The 25,718-nt window shown below is 43.2% G+C and overlaps 1 protein-coding gene across 5 annotated transcripts in view; it reads right to left on the bottom strand.

The window, feature by feature from the left end:
- Nucleotides 1-25,398, bottom strand: part of LOC148037719 (putative protein phosphatase 2C BIPP2C1) — a 43,159-nt gene extending 17,761 nt beyond the window's left edge. For 3 of the 5 annotated variants that reach the window (XM_087676671.1, XM_087676672.1, XM_087676675.1), the window contains exons 1-2: nucleotides 25,120-25,398; nucleotides 11,534-11,607 (exon numbers count right to left, since the gene is read on the bottom strand). In XM_087676671.1, coding sequence (XP_087532797.1) covers nucleotides 11,534-11,607; nucleotides 25,120-25,357 — 312 coding nt within the window. In that variant the 5' untranslated portion in view covers nucleotides 25,358-25,398. The remainder of the gene's footprint in view (nucleotides 1-11,533; nucleotides 11,608-25,119) is intronic. The other 2 variants (XM_087676673.1, XM_087676674.1) reach the window with 1 other exon arrangement.
- Nucleotides 25,399-25,718: the final 320 nt, after the last annotated feature.

Below are 25,718 nucleotides of genomic sequence, written 5' to 3'. Positions count from 1 at the left end.
TATGGAGGATTCTTCTACAAGTGCGGTTCTTTGGACAAGTACACAAGAGGGTGGGCTTTATACAATCATAGCCCTTGCCACGAAGGCTTCCCATAAGCTAGGACTACTTTGGCATGCCTGATATGGACACCTCAACTTCGATGCTATCAAGTGGGCTTCTCGAAAGAAGATGGTGGAGGGTGTCATGACGTACCAACGAGATAGTAGGGTTTGCGGGGAGGAACACGAAGTGAACTCGGCAAACATAGAGAAGAGAAGAGAAGAGAGAAGAAACTCTGATGAATGGAAGGATGAAGTTCCGAATCATGGAGTGAATGTGATACAAGGGACCAAGGGTGCCGTAGCACAAGAAAGATGATGAAGACAGCCATGAGCCATGAACCGCAATGTCCTCTTGAAGGGGTGTGAGGGTAATGGAGAGCCTGTAGAGAAGAGGTGATGGACTGAATGAATCAGCTGTAAGGAATGAATGAGAGAGTGGCCTATAAATAGGCACAGTCAGTCTAGGATGGCACCCCTTTTTGGGGCTACAAATCCTAAACACAAAACGCAAAAATGCAAAAAACGCAAACTGCAAGTGAAGGGTGAAGGGTTTCTCAACACCCCCTCTCAGACCCAAAAAGGGGAACAAGAGAAAAGTGAGGTGGAGATGCAATGCTTATGTAGCAAGTGCCACTTGGACAGTGTCCCTCATGGGAAAATTGTTCACTTGCCCAAGTGCCCTAGTACAAAGATGAGGAAAACATGCAATGCATAGGAGGAATGTTGGACTTTGGGTGGTACCGAGAACCATAAGGATATGCCCGTACTCGATCCCGGGAGATGGCTCCATGCTAACCAAGTGACCAAGGCAAGAAAAAGAGGAGGAAGAAGATGTAGAGGATCCCTAAGATCCAAGATTTCCACCAAAAAGGAAACCTGCAATAAAGAACAGTAGACAAAGTGAACTGGATAACCCAAAACTCAACCTCGGGAGAGAAGCCACTAGCTCTGTGCATCCATGCTGGAAGGAATACGAAGGCCTCGTCACCAAGTCGCGACTGAACCTCCGACGTCCCGATCTAGGTGGTACCTGAAGATCCTGGGTATCAGTAGAAGAGATGACTGGTCGAAGACAACCACCCCAAGAAAGTAGAGAATGGGTGAAAAACTTCATGTGGAGTAGGTTCCCCCTCTGAGGTGGGAGGTGGAGGGTCCCCCGCTGAAGTCGAAGAAGAAGTAGATGCCCCCTCTAAGGGCAAAGAAATAACATCCCCCTCTGAATCCCCCTTTGAAGTAGATAGGGAATCCAAAAACTCATGGATCACGAACTTCGAAATGTCTGATGACGAAGGAAGTACCGTCGATCATGCCGAAGAAGGTATCAAGGGTGTTGAAGAGCTCCCAGAGATAGCCTCTCGAACCTGAGTAATCGAGGGTGGGGAAGGGTAGGGCTCAGAATGAGCAAGAGGTGGGCAACAGTCGTTGTCTCTTAGTGAAGCAAACTGGGTAGCCGAAGAAGAGGAAAAAGTCGAGCAACCACTCTCTCTCGAAGGAGCGGACTGATGAGGAGACGATATCAAACAATCACTGTCTCTCAGTGGAGCGGACTGCAGAGCTGTAGGTCGTGGAAGCCACTGTACCTGAAAATAAGTGGGAGAAGATTGCCGTTGGCATTGCGACAATCTCCAAAAGATCGTAGCGCCAATCGATCCTCCATGTGCTCGAAAGGACTTAGTGCACATCAGATGCGTCTTAGTGCCTTGAGTATAGTACTCTGATAGCCGATGCAAAACGAACTCTGTGGCCCAGAAAGGAGAGGTGGCACAAGGAGTGGCTGGTGGAAGACACATGTACTCCTGAGGGGTGGGGAGCAAATGTCAAAGTCGGCAAGCATCGGTGGTGTGTCCGGTGATGCCACAGTAGGAGCACCCAGTAGTCTGGTCATCTGTTGGTAAAGAAGCCATGGATACTAGTGTGCCTTGCTGAAGAAGGAAGAGGTCAGCCACCATGAACCACAAACCGCAATGTCCACCTCAAGGGGTGTGAGGGCAGTGTGAAGCACGAACCGCAATGTCCACCTCAAGGGGTGGGGGGGTCGTGGAAGGGCTAGAAGTGAGCTACCAGTGGGAGGAGAATGTGACCAGCAATAAGAGACTAAATCAGTAGAAAACCGCAGGTGAGGAGAGAGAAAGACTAAAAACGCAGGTAGGACAGCTTACAGAAGAGAGAGACTAAAAACGCATGCAGGACAGCCTACAAGAGAGAGAAAGGCTAAAAACACAAGCAGGGCAACCTACAAGAGAGAGAGAGACTAAAAACGTAGTCAGCAAGACTGTGATGACGTGACAGACTGTACGGCAGCAGGCCTGCTTAGGAACAGCAGCCACATGGCTGGAATCAGCTCCAGCCTACGTGAAGAGGGCTGGAAATCAGGTGCCAACTAATGGAGACAGCAATGGACAGCTTTGGCTGAGATGTCCTCCGCAAACGGGGTGTGGGCAGCAAGCTGAAACACCTAAAATCTGCAAAAACGAGATTTTGATGCAACAGAAGAAGAAGAGAAGTGGAAGCGGAACCTGCCACCAGTCTTTGCCTTCACTGGAGTGGAGGATCTTCGCTGCTAGGTGAGCAGATCCAGCTCTGATACCATGTCAAAAGATGACGTACCAGCAAGACAATAGGGTTTGCAGGAAGGAACACAGAGTGAACTCGGCAAACATGGAGAAGAGAAGAGAAGAGAGAAGAAACTCTGATGAATGGAAGGATGAAGTTCCGAATCATGGAGTGAATGTGACACAAGGGACCAAGGGTGCCGTAGCACAAGGAAGATGATGAAGACAGCCATGAACCACGAACCGCAATGTCCTCTTGAAGGGGTGTGAGGATAGTGGAGAGACAGTAGAGAAGAGGTGACGGACTGAATGAATCAACCGTAAGGAATGAATGAGTGGCCTATAAATAGGCACAGTCAGTCTAGGATGGCGCTCCTTTTTGGGGCTGTAAACCCTAAACGCATACCCTAAACACAAAACGCAAAAACGCAAAAAACGCAGACTGCGGGTAAAGAGTGAAGGGTTTCTCAACAGAGGGACTTTCCAATTTCCCCTTCATTCACACTCTATGCCCTGTCTGTTTGAGGAGCAAGCAACATAGGCAGCCCCATCCACAAGTTGCCACTTGCAAGGCTTCTATACTGTTGGAGTTGGTACACACCAACCTATACCATCCTATCGGCGTGGCCTCCATTGGGAAGCCAATTATTTGATGCCAATCGTTGACGACTTCAACCGTTGCATGTGGCCTTATTTTTTAAGTACAAAAGCAAGGCATACTCCAACTTTTGCCATTGAAAGGTGTTTGCAGAAACACGGACGTCTTTCAAGGCTTGAGGCCTTCAAGCAAACCACAGCAATGAATTTTATTCTAACCTTTTTCTAAGTTTTGTGGGGATAACATCATTCGCGTGGAATACTCCCACCTGAACATATCATCAAAGAATAATATGGTGGAGCATGCCAATCGGACCATGCTATATGGTCAGAGCATAAGGGTTTTACTCGCTTCCTTTGGGATGAGACGGTGGCTACAACGGTTCACATCCACATCTGATCTACCTCCACATTATAAGATATGACTCCCTATGAGACTTTCTTTGGAAAGAAGCCTTCCGTTTCCCATTTTCGCCCTTTGAGGATCTTGTTGTTGGTTCTTCTGCACATGGTTCTTCATCTTTGACTCCCTCCTCCCTCTCCACCTATATCCCTTTCTCCTTTGATGGCTCCTTTTTCTTTTACTACTTCATCTCTTCGAGTATTCCTACTCCATCCGCATCCCCTCAAGTTTCTTCTAGGAGTGTTGAGCCGTCAGAAGAGAAGCCTTCCTCTTCCGATGAGGGGGGGTTTACCCTCACCTCGTGAGAGAGAGTCCCTATCCTAGACAGATGAATTACGACCACTAGAGGCTACTCAGCCTCCTTCACAACAAGATGAGTCTATCACCATTCCCCAATGATATCAACAATTTATGCAAGACTCCAATGTTTCTCATTTTCTTGCTACCCCTACAAGCCCACGTCAATCAACCATTTTGCCAGCCCAATAGGGCAGTTCACTTTCAAATTTTGGTATGGCCAAGTGTCAACCTATTTCTTGACCCATGGACCTAGAGTCCAAGCGTTTGATGACCGGAGATCACCTTCCAAATGCTACTCGTTACAAGTACCTTGTTTGTTCATTGATTTGGCTTATTCATACTCGGCCGAATAAATCCTATGCGATGGCATTGTTGACTTCTTTTACGAAGACCCCTACACAAATTTACTCAACAACTACTTTGTGTGTTCTATGCTATTTCCAGGGGAGTCAATCATACAAGATCATGTATGGAGAGAGAGCCACTCTTTCTAGATAGAGTGACTCAGTTTGGGCAAGTAATGTGGATTCGAGACAATTCATTACAAGTTATGCTTTCTCCCTTGGATCGAGAGATATCTCATGGAGTAATAAGAAGCAGCCTACTATGGCACTTTCTTCTATAGACGCCAAGTACAAACACCCTTTATTCTACAATTATGGAAATAGTTTGGCTCCACCCAAATTAGCTTTCCGCAAACAAGTCCCACTCAAATATGCATGGATAACCAAAGTGCCTTAGCTTTGGCAAAGAACCCCGTGTTTCATGCTCACAACAAGCACATAGAGGTTCAATATTGTTCAATACAACAGTGTAGATGTGGATCCTCCAAAGTTTGGGTGCCTACTTATGGGACAGAAACTTTGGGGATTTTTTGAGCTTTGGGAATGTTTTAATGAGCTAGTTGAAGTTTAATATGTAATGGACCTTTTTTAGCTTAAGACCCCCTCTCGTGCCCAAAAATAGAACTAGAAAGGGACAGCAAGTGTAGGCCATCCCATACTCACCCAAAGACATCCCATCCCAAAGTAGTAAATGCATTGGTCAATGGACGCACGTCCTTTGCCCAAGAACCCAGCAACACTACAAAGGCAATGGTTATCTCATCTCAAGAATCCAAAATGCCACCCTAGAGAGGCAAAGGCATTGGATAAAGGGTGCTCTTCAACTACCCAATGGCCCACCAATACTTGCAACAGCAATATTAAACCACTTTGAACTTTTCTTTTCCTTTTGGATGGAGTAACTATGGGGGAAATAAAGGAATGTTCAAATCCAACATCACAGAACGGAAGACTATCCTAACCACCCATGTAGGGTGTCAATGATGAGATAAAGGTGTGAAGAGGTATCAAGGGATAGTCGTAACAAAACCATTGGTGCAGGCAGCTCAAGATCCACTTAAGGGTGCTCTATTCAAAGAGGTACACAGATAATTGCTACATGATGAGACAACACATGCAACAAGCTGTCACTTGGACAATGCCCCTCACGAGAAATTTGTTTACTTTCCCTAGCTCTCTTTTACAAAGATAATGATGATCATGCAAAGCAAAGGGTAAGTACACAAGGAAGGAAAGCTGATGTCACAGACAAACACCAAAACCCATAGGAATTAAATGAAGGGTAGGAACCCCCTCTCAACCATGGATGTTGATACCGAAGGAGAAAGAGAAACCTCATGTACATTTTGTTGGGTGTAAAGGCCCTTTGCTACTCCCATGTATACATTTACTTATACATGTGACCGCACCCTTGCAGATGTGAGTGCACCGTACCCTAAGTATAAATACATTCTTTTATTCTTTATGTGTACAACACTAGTACACACACATCCCAAGTCTCCACTCTCTCTGCACTCTCTACTGCTGAATACACCTCATTTTCTTTGCGCACCACCTAGGTACTCTCCCCCCCCCCCCCCCTTCGAACTAGTATCAGAGCTGTGGCAAGATGTGCACACTTCCCGAGGGATTGTACGGGTCAGTTTCGGCCTGAGCACGCGAAGAGAACGACAAGTTGTCACTTATGTGTCTAGGCAATAATGTCTTCAGCACAGGCGATAGCCCTTTGACGGCTTCGTGACCAAACGAAAGGCAAGTCACAATCTAAGTGACCAGTCAATGGTCAATTCTGACCAACACAACTACAAGCGGCACCAATTCTTTCCAAGCGACACCAAACACACGTCACAAGCAAGCAGCGGCATCATTTCGAAAAGTTTTCGTCACCTTTCTGACCAAGCGGCAACCAACGGCAATCTGCATGGCAAGTGGCAACCATTACGCTAGTCACATTGGCACATTTTAGTATTTTTCATCTTTTTTTTAAATTATTTCTTGCCCCATTTCTTACTAACAAGGGTTCACACGCGTAAGCACAATGCTCAGATTTGTGAAGATTTATGCTCGAAAATTTGGGGCTTTTCCTAGATTTGATACTGTTCATGCAAAACAAAGACATTTGACCCAAAAATTGTAGACATTGTGCCCATTTGCCTCGAAAAATCTGGGATTTTTCATGTACAAATGAGATTTTGCTCAGTTGAGTCAATTTCATTGAAATTTGTGCACATTTGAACCTCGAAATTTGGGGTTTCTGCAGAATATGTGAAATTTCTGCAACACTTGCCCATATTCGACTTTGAAATGATGTATTTATGCAATTGGGACAGATTTATTGCAAAAAAATTGGGACTTTTCACATCGGTGATGCATTTTGAGCCAATTTGTGCTTTGACAGTGAAATTACAGCAAATTCATTGCTGAGTGGGAGAAATTTGGACTTGGGATGTATCGAATGTCGTAAAAAGGCAGCTTCTCTTGATACATGTATTGCTGAATGCTCATTGTGCAGTGAAACAATGGTACATACAACACCTGGGTTATTGCATTTGGGCATTATGGTAATGTATTATTGAAGTGGGAGCTGTCTTTTATGCATAGCAATCAGATTTGGTTCATGTATATGCTGTATGGGACTAAAATTGCAGCAAAATATTTGCTTCTTGGACACTTTTGGAAGTACAAGTTTGAATATTTGATGTTACATTCAACAACCTTGCTACTGGCTGAAAGTATTCAGCATTTTATTGCAGTTTTTATTGCTGTAAAAGGCTGGTAGTGCATCTATATCCGACACAAAGAATCTTTTTGAGATTCACAAATTTGACGGCAATGGCTTTGATCTTTGAAAAGATCGTATACAAGGTATACTTAGGGTTGTGATGATGCTTTGGCAAAACATAGACATGTTGCTTTGTCAGATGACGATTGGACCACAATGAATAAGAAAGCCATCACTTATGTCAAAATGGCAATCACAGATGATATCTTGGTTGATATCAAGGGACTCACCACTACATATGCAGTTTGGGAGAAACTCAAGGCTACGTATGATTACAAAAGATAGTAGCACTTTCTACCACTAAGGCTAAATATATTTCAGTCACTGAAGCTTCAAAAGAAGCTATTTGGCATGGTCATTTGATCAAGGGATTAGGGCTGCCCACCAAAACACCTGTCCTTGGATGTGATAGTCAGAGTGTTATATGCCTGGCTAAGAATGCCATGTTTCATGCACATACCAAACATATTGATATGTTGCATCACTTTATCAGACAGGTTTTGGATGATGGTCTAGTCACACTAACTAAGATCAAAACACAAGATAACCCTACAAATGTTCTCACTAAAAGTCTTGCAAAGGCTCAACATGAGCATTGCATTTGGCTAGTGAGAGTTGGTTAAATGTTCACTAAGGACCTTTAAGTGGGGGGTTGTTGGGTGTAAAGGCCCTTTGCTACTCCCGTGTATAAATTTACTTGTACATGTAACCGCAACCTTTGCAAGTGTGAGTGTACCATACCCTACGTATAAATATATTCTTTTATTCTTTGTGTGTACCACACTAGTACACACCCAACTCGAATCTCCACTCTCTGCACTCTCTACTGCTGAGCACGCCTCATTTTCTCTACACTCACCACCTGGGCACACTCATTCCCCTTCACATTTTCATGTGGACCAAGAACCATGAAGAAGAATGAAGATGAAATGATAGAGTCTAATGATAAAGGTAGACTTGATATTCCTTAGCCTAAATAGCCAAAGGAAAATCAACCATCTAGTATGCGAAACATGCCCATACTCGATCTCGAATAAGGGTTCCAATGCTGGCCAAGCGGGGAGATGCCTCCAATGCTAGTCGAGAATCGCCAAGTTAGATAATCCACCATACAAATGGATCCAAAGGATGGAGAAAGACTTGACATTCCTCAACTAGAAGAGCTCAAAAAGAGTCAACCACCAAAGTCGAGTTGTGCTTGTACTCAATATTGGGAGATGGCTCCAATGTTGACCAAGTGTAATAGGCACAACCACCAAAGTAGCAGTCCACCTAACATGAAAAGAAACAAGCTAGGACAATAGTAAATGATGGTTAAATGAAAAAAGCACCTCAGCTGAAAGCAAAGAAAGACGCATGCCCAAAATAAGAAAAAAGGATGCTCTGATTTGATTGTAGTTCAGCAGTTTATTTCAACACATGTTTATGCTTCCATTGCTGCACCACTTCTAACAAATGGATTGTCCGAGTCATGAGAAAGTCATCAAAACCAACTGGATTTTTAGGACAAATCTAAAAGCTGATAGGACTTTAGACAAAATACAAGGCTCGCCTTGTAGTGCAAGGGTTTTGACACTAGCAAGGTATTGACAATGAACAGACCCTTATCCCTACTGAAGGATTGGGATTGTTCCATTTGTTAGTCGCACTAGCCACTCACCACAGTTGGGCAATCTACCACATGGATATCAAAAGTGCCTTTCTAAACAGTTATCTGGAGAAAAAAGTCTATGTGGAGCAATCAACATGATTTCCTTCGACTGACGAAAAAGACGATCTCTTGTTTGCGGAAAGCTCCTTATGGGGCTGAAACAAGCACCGCGGTCTTGGTTTGAAAGGAACATGGATGAGTTCCTTAAGACTCACAAATGCATTTTACCCCTTATGCCTTGAACTTTTATGTCTGTAACACTTCAAAGGCAGTCAACTACATCATGCTACATGTAGACAATTTACTTCTCATTGGCTTAGATTCTGCTGCTATAGCTAAAATTAAGGCCCAATTTAGTGCCACATTTGAGGTGAACAACCTCAAATGGTTGCCTTATTTTTAAGGGATGGAGATCATTCGATCAAAGGGTAGTATTTTTGTATTAGAGCAAAATTATTGCGCTGAAATTGCCTCCATACTAATGAATACATTATGCCTTTTATGTGAGCTTGTTGAGACCTTTTCATGATAATGTACCATAGGATGTATCTACTGAAATTCCCAAAAGTTAAGGAGCTAGATGAGATATTGGTACCCGAGCAAATATTGGCCTATGACAAGGTTAAGTATGCACTTCAAAGATCACAAAAAAAGTAACAGAGGACAACTGGTCCTATCTCACCATAGATGTTCTTTTCAACTTGTAGTGCGTTTTGAAAGGCAAGGCTGAAAAAGATCAAATGTAGAGAGAGATTGTATCCAAAGTCAGACCCTTTTAAGTGTTGGAGAAGATCAACGATGTTGCCTATAGGCTGAAATTGCCTCCACAGTGACGAATACATGATGCCTTTCATGTGAGCTTATGGAGACCCTTTCATGGTGATGTGCCAAAGGATGTATCTACTAAAATTTCCAGAAGTTGAGGAGATGGATGAGATATTGATAACCGAGTAAATAGTTCCAAGAAACACTTAGTAAAGTTTCAAAACAGTTCACCAATGGATGCTGAATGGATGCAAGAGAGTAACTTGGTAGACCATTCTTAGTAATTTCAGCTTTACCTCGATGCTTTTCAATTGGAGCTGACTTTGGATTAGGCTCAATAGAGCAAGGGTCCAAAGCATTGCCTAATGCTCAAGGGGAAGATAGAACTTCCACTCCTCCATAGAAACATGAAACGGGGAACGAGGAACGGGGACGGGGACGGGGACGGGAACACCAAACCTAGGGAACGGGGACGTGGGAACGGGAACGGCATTTAAAAAATCAAAATTCATGAAGTAAGTAGGAACAGGAACACCAAACCTAGAGAAGGAAGAGAAGAAAGAGAAAGAAGAGAAAGAAGAAGAAGAAAGAGAAGGAAGAGGTTGGAGGTGGGAGGAGAAAGAAGAGAAAGAAGAAGAAGGAAGAGAGGGAAGAGAAGGAAGAGAAGAAAGAAGAAGAAGGAAGAGAATGAAGGTGGCTGGGGGCAGGATGCAGGCGGGAGCAGGATGCGACCAGGCGCAGGTAAGTTTTGCCACATGGCGTTCCCTGTCCCGTTTCAGACAGGAGGGAACGCATTAGGGAATGCGTTCCCTCCTGTCTGAAACGGGACAGGGAACGTTCCATCATTTGGAAACGCGGTCCATGACGGATACATTCCGAGACGGCGATTCCGCGCGTCGGGGGGGTGTTCCGGCCGTTTCCTGTCACTATGCACTCCTCCAATGATGGACAGCTTTAGTGTATAATGGATCTCAGATGTATTCAGCATACATCCAAGGCACTATTTGCTAACGATATGTCTACCATGGGATCGCTATTCAATGTACTAGTCACTGTAGTTGGTGTGCAGATGAGTATGGTTTTCAATATAACTTTAATACTGTACATTTGCATCAAAGTATGGTCATCAGATTATGCTTTGATGATCATCAAATTATGAACATCAAAGATTAAGCTGCTGGTTTTCAATGGATGATCATCAATTATCAATGGTATTTAGCTGGTTTCTTGGACAACAATGTGTTATTTGATGCCATTGATAGTTTAGGCATGGTTTATGTTCAATTTGTGCTTTACTATGGTTGCTTGGCCAAAACATTTATTCTATGTTAGTAATGGATGCATCCTACAAGTTTCTTGCAACAGTATATGGGGATGTACCCAAGTATGGGAAGTGGAATCCAAAATCCCATGTAGGATAGCATTGGCATGATGCCTAGGACACAAAGTGGCATGTATGGTAATGCATCTACACCCTCCAGTATGCATGGGGCTCAAGGAATGAATGCTGGCCATGAAAATGTGTCATATGGTGCTAATTATAATCCAAATAATGCACCCATTTTGCAACCGCCAATTTATGATAACTTGACTCTAAAAGGGGCAACAGAGGACCATGATGAGGGTAGTAAACATGTGAAGCTTGAGCCCTTTAGAGGTTCACAAGATAGATTGAAAGCCTTGACTTTCATTCAACGATTTGATGTAGCATGTTCAAGAGACAACTTCATTGAATCTTCTAAGATTCGAAAGGCAGCCACCTTTTTGAAGGGAATGCATTGTACCTAAAGACCGATCTTGATTGGATGGAGTTAGTCATAGAACTAGTTATTTAGTGGTCCATCCATCCACCCCTTTTATACCTACATTGACATTGTACTGTACATCAGTCACATGTTACACTTTGCACAGTACACCTTGATATCCAGTGATTGCTACCCGTCGTACATGGCTCCATTTGATGGGCCATTTTCAGCCTCAATAGAGGTTAATACCTCTCTCTCTCTCTCTCTCTCTCTCTCTCTCTCTCTCTCTCTCATATATATATAATTTGATTGGAGAAACTAAAGGAGCACTGCGTAAAGAAAAGGTGAAAACCTTTGAGCTTACTTTTGATATCGAAATTGAACCATTAGATGTGGCTAACGGCTTACTAATGGAAGTGCTTTCACCTACAACCAAAAGATCATGGTATCTTAGCTACAAACATAGGGCAACATCATTCAAAGAAAACAAATAAGGAACAGATATTCCTTGAAAACAAAGACATTAAATATATCATTTATAAAAGGAAATCTTATTGCTATTCTTTCATTTCACATAAGCAAAGAAACACCAAAGCTGATAATTACAACAATAAAACTAAAAGCTCCTACTTGTCCTAGGCATATATCTAAAGAAATGCTAAAACCTATCGTAAGAAATGAAACTTCACCAACAAATACACAATAGATATCATCACTTTGTATCACACAACCAAAAGACTGGAGTTTAAATTAACTTAGGGAAGTTTAATAGCTTGCCTACTTTTTGCATGAAGAGACGTGTTAAGGGTAATAGTAGTAATACTATGATGACAAAGATATTGATAACCACATTTATATCCATGGTGACAATAGCAACGATGGCAATGCTAGCACTGCTAGTGGGACTTGATGATAAGAATTGTGAAAATGCACCAAAGTTTGCAAGAAAGCATTCAGTGTACTAACATATTGTAAACTCATGCAATAACACAAAACACAAAAGGCAACGACAATGGTAGCAAGGACGGCACCACTAGCGACTAGGTGGCAGCCCAAACTACTAATATGATGGAAAAATCTCCAAATGTTGTTGAAGCTCATAGTCAAGGTTAATTTAGTGAGTTCTATCACAAGCCACAAAGCCGTTGAAGTAGGTCCAAGCAAAACCAAGATTGATTGATAGTTAAATATGGATAGCATACCTAGCATCAGCTTCACTATGGCTATAGCATTTCAAGTTTTCCAAGATCGAGCAAGCTCGTGGGAGAAACAACGGGCATCTAGCTACGGCTCCAACCCCTTAACAACAAGATCCCCAAATCTCGTGAATCCAACACATGCCACATAAAGCTTAACCAAGTGGTGAAATTCGACCAATTAACACAAGAAGCCACCCAATTTCACACATTGAAAAGGTTCCCTTGTCCTTGCATGATAGCTAAACAATGAGTCTATCAGATGTATTACATGTATCATCAATCACAAAGAATTTAGTATTTATTGGCTAAATGATAGAGCAAGAGGGGTTACGTATTCAATTTAATGCAAAAGATTGTTTTGTAAAGGACATTAATGATAAGTGCAAATTAGTCACAAAAGAAAGTAGAGTTGGTCGCATGTTCACTTTAGATATTGAAATTCCTACAATGAATGTTATTATTTATGCTAAAGAAAAAGGAATGGTTACAGATATTAAAATATGGCATAAACATATTGGGCATGCAAATGTGCAAAGGCTAAAATTAATGTAATCCAAAGAATTGATTACAAGGTTACTTAATTTTAGAGTTGCAAAATTTCATAAAGTATGTGAAGCATGTCAATTTGGTAAGCAAGGAAAACAATCCTTTTTACATGACAAAGATGTGATTAAAAACATACTTCATGTTACACATACAAATGTTTCGAGGCCTACACAGAATATATCTCTCGGTAGCAACAAATATTTTGTTACGTTCATTGATGATTATTCAAGAAAACTGTGGATATATTTCATGAACGAAAAGAGTAATATATTTGAGCACTTCAAAAGTTTTAAAGCTGCGGTTGAAATAAAAACAAGCTTGAAAGTTAAGTGCTTGAGATCACATGGAAGAGAACACTACCTCTCTAATGAGTTTAGTGCCTTCTCGAGGTCTCATGGGATAAAAAGACAATTTACTTGCAAGTATACCCCACACCAAAATGGAGTTACAAAAAGAAAAAATAGACATACTGCAAAAGTTGCACGAGCATTGACGGTTGAAAAGAATATGCAAAACATTTTTTGTCTAAAGCTATTCATGCTGCTATCTATATTATGAACAGAACTCCCACAACTGCAGTTCATATTATGAACAGAACTCCCAAAAATGCTTCACATGCAAGAAGCCTAATGTATCACACTTGAAAGTATTTTAACTATATTGCATATGTTCATGTGCTAGATGAGCTACGAAAGAAGCTTGATCCAAAGGCTAAAAAATATATTTTTATTTGATACTCTTTAGAGCAAAAAGAATATCATTTTTATAAAACTATCATAAGTGAGTTTATTATTTTTTATGAGATGAGCAATTGATATGCATCTAGTGGTAATGCATTAGATGATGATCATGATCATGATAGTTATGTGCAGAAAGAAAATCAAAATTTATGAAACCTTAGTGAACAAACAAAAATATCATCTGATACTACATCTACAATTAGCCCTTGGTCTGGGAGACTAAGGAGTAGCCCCATATCTTCAAGCGGATCTACAAGTATTGCAGGTAAAGATAAAGGAAAAAAAAAAGTGTTAGATAGTAATGATGTATCTACTAGTCATTTGGAATTTTATGGAGATTCTAATAGTTCATAGAGTTTGAATTATGAGCTTGGTATTTTCTTCAATCAAGACACTAGGTATACAGAGAGCACATGGTAATATAAAGACTCCATTAACTAATCGAATGCTATGCAAGTCTAGCAGGATTAGATATCCAGCTAAAAGATTTGATTTTGAAAATTATGCAACTCACCATTATGCTTATAAAAAAAAGGTAGTTGAGGATGTTGAGTCCACTTATTTTGAGAATGTTATTGGCCATGCTCATTGGCATATAGCAATGCATAAGGAGATAGCTACATTAGAAGCCAATAAAACTTGGGATTTGGTACCCTTAGCTAAGGGCAAGAAAGCTATTGGCTATAAGTGGATTTACAAAATCAAGCATAATGCAAATGGTTCGATTAGCAAGTGTGAGGCTATGCTCAAACATATGACATAGATTATAAAGAGATATGCAACCAAGTTACTAGGATAGCAACTATTAGATATATGATTGCTTTGGCAACAAACAAAGGTTGAAATTTACAACAAATGGATATCAAGAATATCTTCTTGCATATTGAATTGCAAAAAGAGATATATATGAAGCAACCAACAAGTTATGAGAATTTAGAGTATCCTACATATGTGTGCAAGTTAAAGAAAGCATTGTATGGACTGAAGCAAGCACCTAAAGCATGGTTTGACAAGATCGGAGAGTATCTTGTCAACATTGGCTTTATTGTTTCTGTTGCTGACCACTCACTTTATATAAGAAAGGGAGATACAGACTTGGCCATCATAGTCATCTATGTGGATGACTTGATTATTACAGTTAACAGTGACAGTGAAATTGCTGAAGTTAAGGATTTTTTTAAGAAAAAGTTTGAGATGAAAATTTTGGGTGAGCTGAGATACTTTCTTAATATTGAGGTAATTAAATGTAATGATGATATATGGCTATCCCAAAGGCAGTATGGATTCAAGTATAGTATGACAGCATGTAAGCCTCTTCCAATAGCATTGGAGCAAAATGCGAAGTTAAGTGCTAATATTGGGGATGAGATAAAAGACCCTACTATGTTCAAGAGGATAGTAGGAAGTCTGATTTACATGACTATCACAAGGCTAGACTTGAACTATGTTGTTAGCCTTATCAATCAATGTATACAAATGCCTAGAAAACCTCATTTGGATGCAGTTAGACGCATATTGAGGTATGTGAAGTCAACTTTACATTATGGAATTTTTTATGAGGCAAGTAAGGATATAGAAATGTTTAGATACATAGATGCAAATTGTGCTGGTAGCATGTCAAACAAAAGATCTACCAGTGGATTCATGTTTTCTCTTGAGATAGTGCAACAATTACATGGAGCAACAAAAAGCAACCTACAATTGTTTTATTGAGTACAGAGGCTAAGTATAGAGGTGTTGCTATGGCAGCATATAGAGTGGTATGGCTACAAATGTTATTAGGTGATTTGAATGTGCAGGGAGATGATCCAATTGTCATTTACTATGACAATATGAGTAGCACACAGCTAGCTAGGAATCCACTGTTTTATAATAGGACAAAACACATTGAGATGCACTACCACTTTATAAGAGAGAAAATACTTGCAGGAGAGATTAACTTAGTATATGTCAATACACAAGATCAAATAGCTAACATTTTCACAAAGGCATTGGATGTAGAGAAGCTTCAAAAGTTCCGAAGCTTACTTGGAGTTGCAAAGATACAATTGAGCTTGAGAGGGAGTGTTGAGATGGCAAGCTCAACATGTGCGGACATTGATGATGAACCACCTAGCTAGATGGATCCGTACGTCTACAGTTAGCATATCAATGGTCATTATGATTCTTACATGGCCACTAACTTATCACTTATTATATTTAATTTGTTGCACCTACCTACAACTAGCATAGTTATAGCGTCAATCAATTAGTATAGTCAGTCATGCACTATTTGACTTAATAGGCTACTTTTCTTTATGTTGTATCTTATCTATACTTTGTGTACATTGTATTGTGTGTGAAAAAAGAAAAAGAAACCAGTAAGAAAACATTTTGGCCTCCATCTCTCTTCTTGTGTTCTTAAGTGAGCTTCCTCTTGTGTGTATAGTGTATGTTTGGCGCAACAGCTCAAGCAAGTCCCCCCACCATGCAATTCTCGACATTAATGAGGGTTATGGATGCTATGCAACCTTGCATTGGCAAGGTATATGAGACTATGCATAGATTGAATCAAAAATTGCAAGAGTTGGCAACAAACAATGAGGCATATAAGGAGATACGCCACTTAGTTGTGACGAGGTGAAACTCCTTTGGCTCACCCATGCATGCAACTACCTTTGCTGTGGATCTTGAGCTCCAAGGCAAGGGTCAAGAGAATGACACTAAGGTTATGGATACATGGAGGCTTATATTGTCTCGTTTGGCAGGCCACACAAGAGGGGAGAAGAATAAGAAATACTCAGCGATTTGGAGCAGCATTGACAAGGTGACAGACTACCACACAAGGAAAGGCATGGAGGCCCTCCGAGATGTATACAAGGCGCATGACCAAGACATCAGCAACATCAAGGAAATCATGGCAGCAATGTGCGCGGAAATTGCACACCAAATCAAGGAGAAAATAAGCACGAAAGTGCAAGAATGAAAGAACGAAATCTACGCCAAGATCACATCACATTTCACCTCCTTGAACGTGAACATTGAAACGTCCCTCCAGGAGAGAAACAGGGTGATCGAAGAACTGAGGCACGAGCTCAATGAATATAGAAACCAGCTGGACCTACTCAAGAAGGAGGAAGGAGAAATCACCGAAACAACGCCCACCAAGGTACAAACCGAGATCAACGAGCTGAAGACACAAGTAACAAAGGAGCTCAACACATGGGCGAATATAGTGAAACAAGCACAGGCCGAAGTGGCCGAGAACTCCAAATGGATTGAGGTAGCCAAGAAGTCACCAACAAAGGAGGAGTTTGTGAACGCAGCACTGGAGGAGGAGAAAAGGAGAAAGCTTAGAGCACTCCACATCCGGGTGGTCGGATGGAAGGAAGGGGATAGCCCCCTGGCAAATGCCAAGCAGATATGTGAAAAGCTGGGAGTAGAGGTCCCTCAAATAGTGGAGAATGCATGGCGTGTGGGGAAAGACCTCACCAAGGAAAGGCCTCTTATCCTCAAATTTGCCAACTTAGAATCCAAACGAGCCTTCCTCTCTAAAAGGACAGCTCTAAAAGGGGAAAAAGTCTACCTGGAGGATGACCTCACACCCGCACAAGTGGCACACCATAAAGAATGCATGCCACAAATCCTAGAGGCTCGCAAAGCAAGAAAATGGGCAGTATACAGAGATGGTCGTGTCATCATCACAGATAAGCGCCAATGACGGGGCGCGGCCTATGAGACCCACCTGAGTTTTGCAGTGTGAAACTGCAACGGAGCTATGAAAACAGATGCAGGATTATTCCAGGAGACCTTCACCGACAAGGACATCGTCCTCTACACAGAAACCCACCAAAGCCCAGGCACCTACTTACCAGAAGTGAGGGGATATAGATGGGAGACGGCATGCCGCCCTAGAGACCGAACAAAAGGAGGGACCCGAGGGTCCGGAGAGGTGGCTGTGTTGTACAAGGAGGAGTTACAACCCATGGTGCAAGTCATGCGGAAAGATGAGGAAGCCCGGTTCATGTGGATCCGGATACACACAGATTGCCCCCGAGACATATACATGCCGGTGTGCTATTTCCCACCAGCACACTCCCCATACGCACCACCGAAGGGCGAGTCACCATACCTACCACTGTACGAAGATATCATGCACTACTCCAGCTTGGGGGATGTCATGTTGGCTGGAGACTTCAACGCACACACAGCACAAAGGCAGACCCCCTTCTTCGAGAGCGAAGACCACATGTACAAAGAGATCGCACCGGAGGAGATAGGACTCAACTGGGCATCACAGGACACAACTGAATGCACCGAATATGGCGAACACCTACTGGCGTTAGGGGGGGTACACGGACTAGCCATCCTCAACGGTCTCAACAAATGGCCCGGGTCGGATGCCCTCACATGCTTCCCACACAAGCACGCGGCCAATTGCATCGGACGGGGGGCACATGGAGCACCCACACAGAAACTAGGAGCAAGCACAGTGGACTATATCCTCGGCCCTCTATCACTTATCCCCGACATCCAGTCCTTTAAAATATCACCTCACCCACTCGCAATGGCTGCCGACCATACATACCTGCAATTTGACATAACCTGCAAGTATGACCTAAACCCCCCACCGAAGATTCCCCAGGTACCACTTTACCAGGCTAACTACGAGCGCATACTCAGACCATCTCTATTGGAACCTGCAAGAAATGAACCCCCACGCACCCCTGGAGGAGGTCACAGCACAGTTGGCGGGCACACTACACACCTCGGCTGCCGAATATTTCCCCCACACATCCCCCTCCCCCCACTCCACCCCTCCGAACAAGAATGTCCCACAAAATAGCTGATACGACGCAGAGTGCAAGAAAACCCGGCTCTGTCTTCAACAGGACGAAGCACAGGGAGTACACACGCATAAACAGGCACGCTTGATCTTCCGTCGCCTAGTGCGACGGAAGAAACGAGCCTACCTCTCCAAAGTGGAACATGAATTCTACCAGCTATTCTTAGGACAGGACAACTGAGAGGCATGGAAGGCGTTTTAGGAACCCCAAGCCCAGACGCCCATCACCTCCCCGAACACTTCGCACGCATATGCAACCTCACTATACCAAGTACCCAAGCAGCCCCAGCTACCCCAGCCCCCAGGGAGCAAACCCGGAACATCCACATTCTTCAGCACGGGGCGGGTTCGGGCGCCATTGATAGACTCCAAAATAGCCGTGCCCAAGACCACGAAGGCTTGGTAGCAAAGCATTTGACCCATGCTAGAGACATACTGGCACCTCTTCTAGCACACATGTTCAACAGAGCCCTATGCGAAGGCTTCCTAGCCAGTTGGTCAGCCAACACCATAATACCTATCCTGAAGGCCGAAGACCCCATGGTTCCCACGAACTACCGAACAGTCATGGTTGGCCATATACTAGCCAAGCTCTATGGATCCATACCGGACCACGAGCTGAGAAAGTGGGCAGAGCAACACCAACACCGGGCAACAGGACAAGCAGGGTTTAGGAGGGGGTTCTGCACCCTTGACCATATCCTCACACTAAGAGCCATCATAGAGGAGGGCAGAGCACATGGAAGACGGGTGTAATACTGCTTCATGGACTTCCGCAAGGCCTTTGACACAGTCCCACGAGCAAGGCTCACGTAGAGACTACACGAACTGGAGGTACCAACCGAAATGCGATGGGGGATACTGGCACTATACGAATCGGTAACGAGCCGAGTTCGGGCACCAGGTGGGCTGTCAAAGGAGATCACCAGCACCATCGGAGTCAAGCAGGGATGCCCACTCTCACCCACCCTATTTGGCCTCTACATTGATGAGATCTCAGAGTACATAGATAGATTGGGCGAGGAGGGATCGAGCCTGGGAGGGACACTGATACCTATCTTACTATATGTGGACGACATAGTCCTCATCTCCAGCACACCCGAAGGGCTACAGCGCCAACTGGACGCACTACAGGCCTTCTGCCAAGACAAAGACCTAACTGTGAACCTGGGGAAAACCAAGGTCATGGTGTTCAACACGTCAACCCAATGGCTCCGACGGTCGGTACCCCCCTTCACATACGGCGGAGAAACCGTGGACGTGGTCCAAAAATACGTCTATTTGGGGATTACATTCTCTGGACCGAGATTTACCCTGAGAAAAGCCGCGGAAGATAGACTAACCCGAGGCTATGCAGCCCTCGGGTCAATGGAGAACCAATGTGCCCGCATACAGTTCCAGGAACCCCGAACAAAGCTCTGGCTTTTTGACACCTTGGTCACACCAGCCCTCCTATACGGGGCTCCCATATGGGGGTCCAATCTCTACCACACGCAGAGGGCCCCACAGGATCAGCCACTGCCTAAGGAGGAGGCCACCTATGAGGGATGGGAGCAGATGGAGAGACCCTTAATACTTATGATCTCACAGATGATCCGCAGCAAGCCCTCCGTACCACACGAGATCATCTGCGCAGAGCTGGGGGCATCGCCCCTCGTGGCTGAGGCCCTCTTCCAGACCGTGACCTTCTTGCGCCGAATATGGGACCTGCCCCAGCACCGGTACCCCAGACTCACCCTGAAGTCATCCAAACAGCTAGCAACACAAGGGGACACTGAGTGCTGGTATGCCCGAACAGTGACCTGGCTACGGCTCCATGGCCTGCACATGGACCACCTCCCCCCACTACAATACAGCCTAGACTGCCCACACCTAGAGCTCAGCCAAGAGGAGGTGAATCGCATCACCAGAATGGATATCATCCAGACAGACACCGCCAGGACATGGGTGACCCCCAAGTCGAAACTAGGAACCAAGAAGGCTTTCTACCGAGAACACGTCCTGCATATCTCCCCGAACGGCTTCATCACCCGCCCAAGCTACATGGACACACACCTGTCTCACGGGGTCAGGAGTCCCATCGGACAGATCCGCACGTCCTCACACCAACTAGAGTCGAAACAGGCAGACACGGGGCCAACCCCCTCCCCCTAGAAGACCGAATCTGTCAGCTCTGCCATCTCGAGCCAGAGACAGAGAAACACTATATCTGTAGATGCCCAATGTACTACGAAATCTGGGGACGCTTCCACTGCCTATTCAGCGAAGGATTCGAACCACTCTCCAAGGTAATGGAATTCAAAGACCAGAGATGCCTGGGACTCTTTCTACTGGAAATACGACGCCACAGAGACCACCTCCTACAAACCACGGAGCAAAGACAAGGAGCCACCAACCAACACACACTCAACGACTTCTACCAAATACCAGCTACCCTCCCCACCACCGAGCCCCCACCAGCCCAAACAGCCTTCCGACCCCCGGGGACCACCTTAGAAATAGCCACAACGAGAGGTAAAGCCCGGCGCCCACGCCCCGCCGGCCCCCGTCCCCACAGAAGACACAGGTCGAAGATACAAGGGATACTACGTCGCCATTGGAGGGCCCTGCCCCACCGCTTTAGCCTCCTCCATGCTAGACCGACCCATGCGGGACATCTTAGGATGTACACCCCAGGAGCAGTTCCACACCGCACTGGGAGTACCTCTAGATTGTATCTAGTCCAGAAATCATTTTGTACCTACTCAATTTAGTTCAACATAGCATAAACGTTAGCTTCACTGGGACTTTTGAAATCTCCAAGACATTTGTATACAACATTTTGGTCTCATAGGCCAACTTTGCCTGTTGTAGATTTTAATATAACTCTCTCTCTCTCTCTCTCTCTCTCTCTCTCTCTCTCTCTCTCTCATTCATAGTATTTTTAATATCTTCCAACTTATAATTGCAAGTTCTTACATATGATAAATTTAATTTTTAAAGTTAAGTCTTTTAACCTTATAACTAGGAAATCATATAAGTTTTGTCTTCCCTTAGATGATGTGGTGTCCATATTCCCATTCTAAAGTTTCCATCAACTATACATCTAGTGTCTGATCATGGAACTAGACAAAAAATCAAAGACCAACTTTCACGCTATAAGACCTTTCAAGGTTCTTTTGGTTGTGGAGATGCTAAGGAGGATCACTACAAGATTAGGGCAGCTTTGTAGTGGAAGGACTATGATTTAGATGGTCCTAGGTTGCGGCAACTAACCATCCATATTTTGAGTCAATCAATTAGCTCCTCTTGTTTGGAGCAATTGTGGAGTGCATATACTTGCACTGCTTCAAAGAAGAGGAACCGTCTTGGAGTTGAGAGGACAAATGATCTGATATTTGTTAGTGCTAATTTAAGGATATTATGTAACAGCAAAGCTTGATTCATTCACAAAGTGAAAGATGCAGCAAAAAGAGGAGACATACTAATGTTGAGGCAGATGCAACAGTTCATGGTACACATGATGATGAGACTCGCACTTCAAGAGCAACTAGAGCAACCCCAAATCATGATCTTTGATTTAGTTTGCTTATCATGAGTCTCATGACACATGTATATGATCATTGATGACAGTGTGACACTTGGGCCATTATGCCATACCGACATCATATTTGTACTTGCAATCTTGTAATTGCCATTGGGCTATTTTGACATGCTGCATTTTGCTTTAGTCTAGAGATAACACTTCATATTTGTCGTCTTTTTTGGCAATGGACATGTTGTTTCAGCTTAGAATTTAAAGTTTTGTTCATTGTTCATTGTTCATTGTTTTATGACATACGTATTATGTATTTTATAATTGACTAGCCTAACTCTTGAGCCTAGTAAATTGTAATTCAATTTATAGTGACTAGTTTTAGAATGATGCATGATATCTTTAAAGTTTAAATGATTTGTCCTTGTGGATTATATATCTTGGCTTTAATACTCCACACAGATTGTGAGTGAAATATTTTTCTTTCACGAATTTCAATCGTTCCCGTTCTGATGACCCTATTCCCTACATTTGGCATCCCCATCTCTGTTCCCGTTCCCTATTTCCTGTTTCTATGGCATATTCATCTTTACTGAGAAAATACATGGATCTCAAAGGGTCACTCCAACCTTGGGAGAATCCTTGAGTTTGATAGAAAACCATGGGTATCATTTCCTTGAAGCCTCCATGGAGAACGGTATTGACACTAATGAGATGGGCTCCAAGGGGACTACTTTGATGATGATGGCTAAGACCTATTCTTGCATTCTCACATGCTCTTTAGTGCCAAGCTTTCTTATCAAGGCTTAGGAGTGAGTGTAAGCACCTAGCTTTGATACCACGTGGTATGTAAAGACATGCTCATGCACACAAAGAGAGACACAAAATATATATAACAAAAATGGAACACAATTCGTAGAATGATCAGATGAAGAATGAATGCACAAGGGCCCCAAACCTCTATCTCCAGGGTTGGGAATAAGGTGAGCTGAGAGTGGTTTCAAAGATGCCAAGAACAGCTCTGAAAGTGCTTCGTACTTAAGAAGGATTCTGAAATGCAGCAGCATATGTCCATCAAATATAGAGGATGTCATAGCAGCATTGGATGGAGCGAAATGCAATTCTCCGAGCAGCACTATGTCTTTGATGACTCCAGGCAGCAAAGAAGCAAATCTCCATGAACAGCAAGAAGTAGCTGATGATTAGGTCTGCTGGCTGTCCAACCTGCTAGAGCAAACATGCGAATGTAGCTGACGAAAACACAGTATGCAGCAGGTCGCCTGGCTGGACAGCGATTGAAGAACCTCTGTGGAAACACAAACGTCCACAGCCTTAGAAAGCCTGTAGACAGCTGGTGGATATTTTTTGGGAGCACATGATGGCTGAAAGCTGCCATCATATAAACAAATTTGAAGAAATCTTTGATGAAAGTAATGAAATATTAAGAACCTTGGAGTGAGTTTTGAGTTACAAGACCACAAACATTGAATTGGATGAGCTTAAGGGAGAAACTTCTTGTGGTTGTTGACCATACATAAGGGCAATAAGCGGATTTTTACATGGTGCAGCTCTCACAATACAAGAGAGGAGTGAGCTGTTGAGGCAAGCCAGGAACTAACTTGGAGTGCTGCAGTTGCTAAATAAGATAAGTGGAGGGATGGCCAAGACAGTAGTGCCAAACAAGAGTTTTGGTAGAAATATCATGCAAAATCAGGAAGGGAGTTTGGCAAAGGTGGTGTACATGGGAAGAATTTGGAGAGTACCAAAATGCTTGCTCACATAAGATGTTAGCTCATGCTGCCAAATGCATGTCTCAATGCACAAATCATATGCTTATCAAGGAATTGCGACTCTTTGGTTAGGGATTGGATCCCATTAGACTATCATTGAATGGTGAATTTGACTAGATGTGTGATCTGTGCTGACCCACGTATAGCTAGACCCTTCTAGTGTACTGCTCCTACCTCAATACAATCTTTAGGAAAGTAACAATAATATCTTAGGGTAGAAAAAACTTGTATGTCCTAGATGTCTCCAATTGAATGCTCCTCAAAGCATCTAACGGACCAGAGAATATCGACAGATGGTGTGCCTAAAATGCCCTCATGTTTGGCCTACATTATTCTTTGCAAAAAATACACATTTACAAGATATGTCACAGTTTTACCATCAACAACAATGTTGTGGTACTCATCATTGCATGACCCTCTTGGCACTTTGGTATACACTATTTCCTACTCATTTGAATTTTATGGTAGTGAACTGGACAATGCTGCCTTCGGTGTAACAAGACATCCCTCTATCCCAAGCTGGTCAGCAATCCAGCCAATGACCCACTGCTTTTCCCTGCTCCTGGCCAGCGTGCCCCTGATTTACTTTGCTCCTACAAAATAGTCTAGACGGGCAAGCACTACGTGATTCATCAACACAATAGTACCTACAGCTCATATGTGAGTTACCCACGAACCAGATTTTGCCTTTGCTTAAGCAAGCAAGCTTACCCCTTGCTTTTAGGGTCACCTGCTTTAATTAGGAGTTCTACAAGGCTATTACATTCATTTAGATAAAGCATTCCTATACTAAATTGGAAGAACTAATTTGAACTAACACATAGGACCTACTGCTCATATGTGAGTTAACCGTGCAACAGATTTTGTCTATGCTTAAGCAAGCGAGCTTACATCTTGTTTTGATTTCTGATTTAGTTAAGATCTCTAAGAGGCTGCTACATTGCTTCAACAAAACCTGTTCCTCGGAGCTTATTATGTAAAACAATGGAGGAATTAATTTATATGTAATTATTAAGGTAGAATCAGCTATCAGATACATACACTATTTTTCTGCAAAGTGCTCTTAACTTGCTCCTCTAACCTGAATATCAAGACATGAGGCAGGCAACATTGCTTTAGATAATGCCTGTCCCGCAGAGCTTACCATGTACTGAATTGGAGGAACTAATTTGAATGGTACTATGGCTCTCTGGTGGTAGAATGAATTGTGAGAAACATACACAATTTTTCTACGAAGAGCGCTTAACTTGCCTCCTAGGCTGAAGGTTTAGAAACGAAGCAAGCAACCAAGGTAGAAGAAGCAAAGGGAAAATGGAGGGAGTACCTTCAGGCTGCAAGGCGTCCGAACCGGCACGCGATGATGAGGATGAGCAAAATAAAGCGAAGTGTGTGGCAAAACGCTGATGGATGACAGGAGAGCGGATCTTTCTTCCCCGCTCCTGTGTGAGGATCACACTGGTCTTTGCAAACAGCAAAGAGAAATCCCTGCTTCTGTAGCAACCAGAAAACTCCAACGATCGGTGTACATGCAGCAAACCACGGGCCACCATCATCTTCGCCATCCCGCTCAAATGCAGGCGAGGCAATGGTTGGGGTTTTCGAATCTTCCTTAAGTGCAACGTATTTCCTTATTTCTAAAATTGAAATTTTATCATGGAAATTTTCGAATTTCTATCCCCCTTTTTTAAACAAAACCATTTTGTTTCCTTCGCATCATTATCAGGCTAAGAGCAAATTTTGAAAGCCAAGCAATGCATGATGCCACTCGGCTTCACAAGGCTGGGTGTAAATTTGTCCAACATGTATTAGAATATTAGAATGTTATGGGATGAGATCAATACAGCCTTTCTACAACTACCACCTCATCATTGGCAGACCGTTGCTACTTTGTTTGAGATTTGTCTTGGATACAATACATAGTTG

This window comes from Lygodium microphyllum, chromosome 4, assembly GCF_053477565.2.
Source record: "Lygodium microphyllum isolate KBCC chromosome 4, Lygodium_microphyllum_v1.1.10, whole genome shotgun sequence".
NCBI lineage: Eukaryota > Viridiplantae > Streptophyta > Polypodiopsida > Schizaeales > Lygodiaceae > Lygodium > Lygodium microphyllum.
The sequence above is the reverse complement of the archived record's forward strand: the minus strand, read 5'-3'. Positions and strand labels throughout refer to the sequence as shown.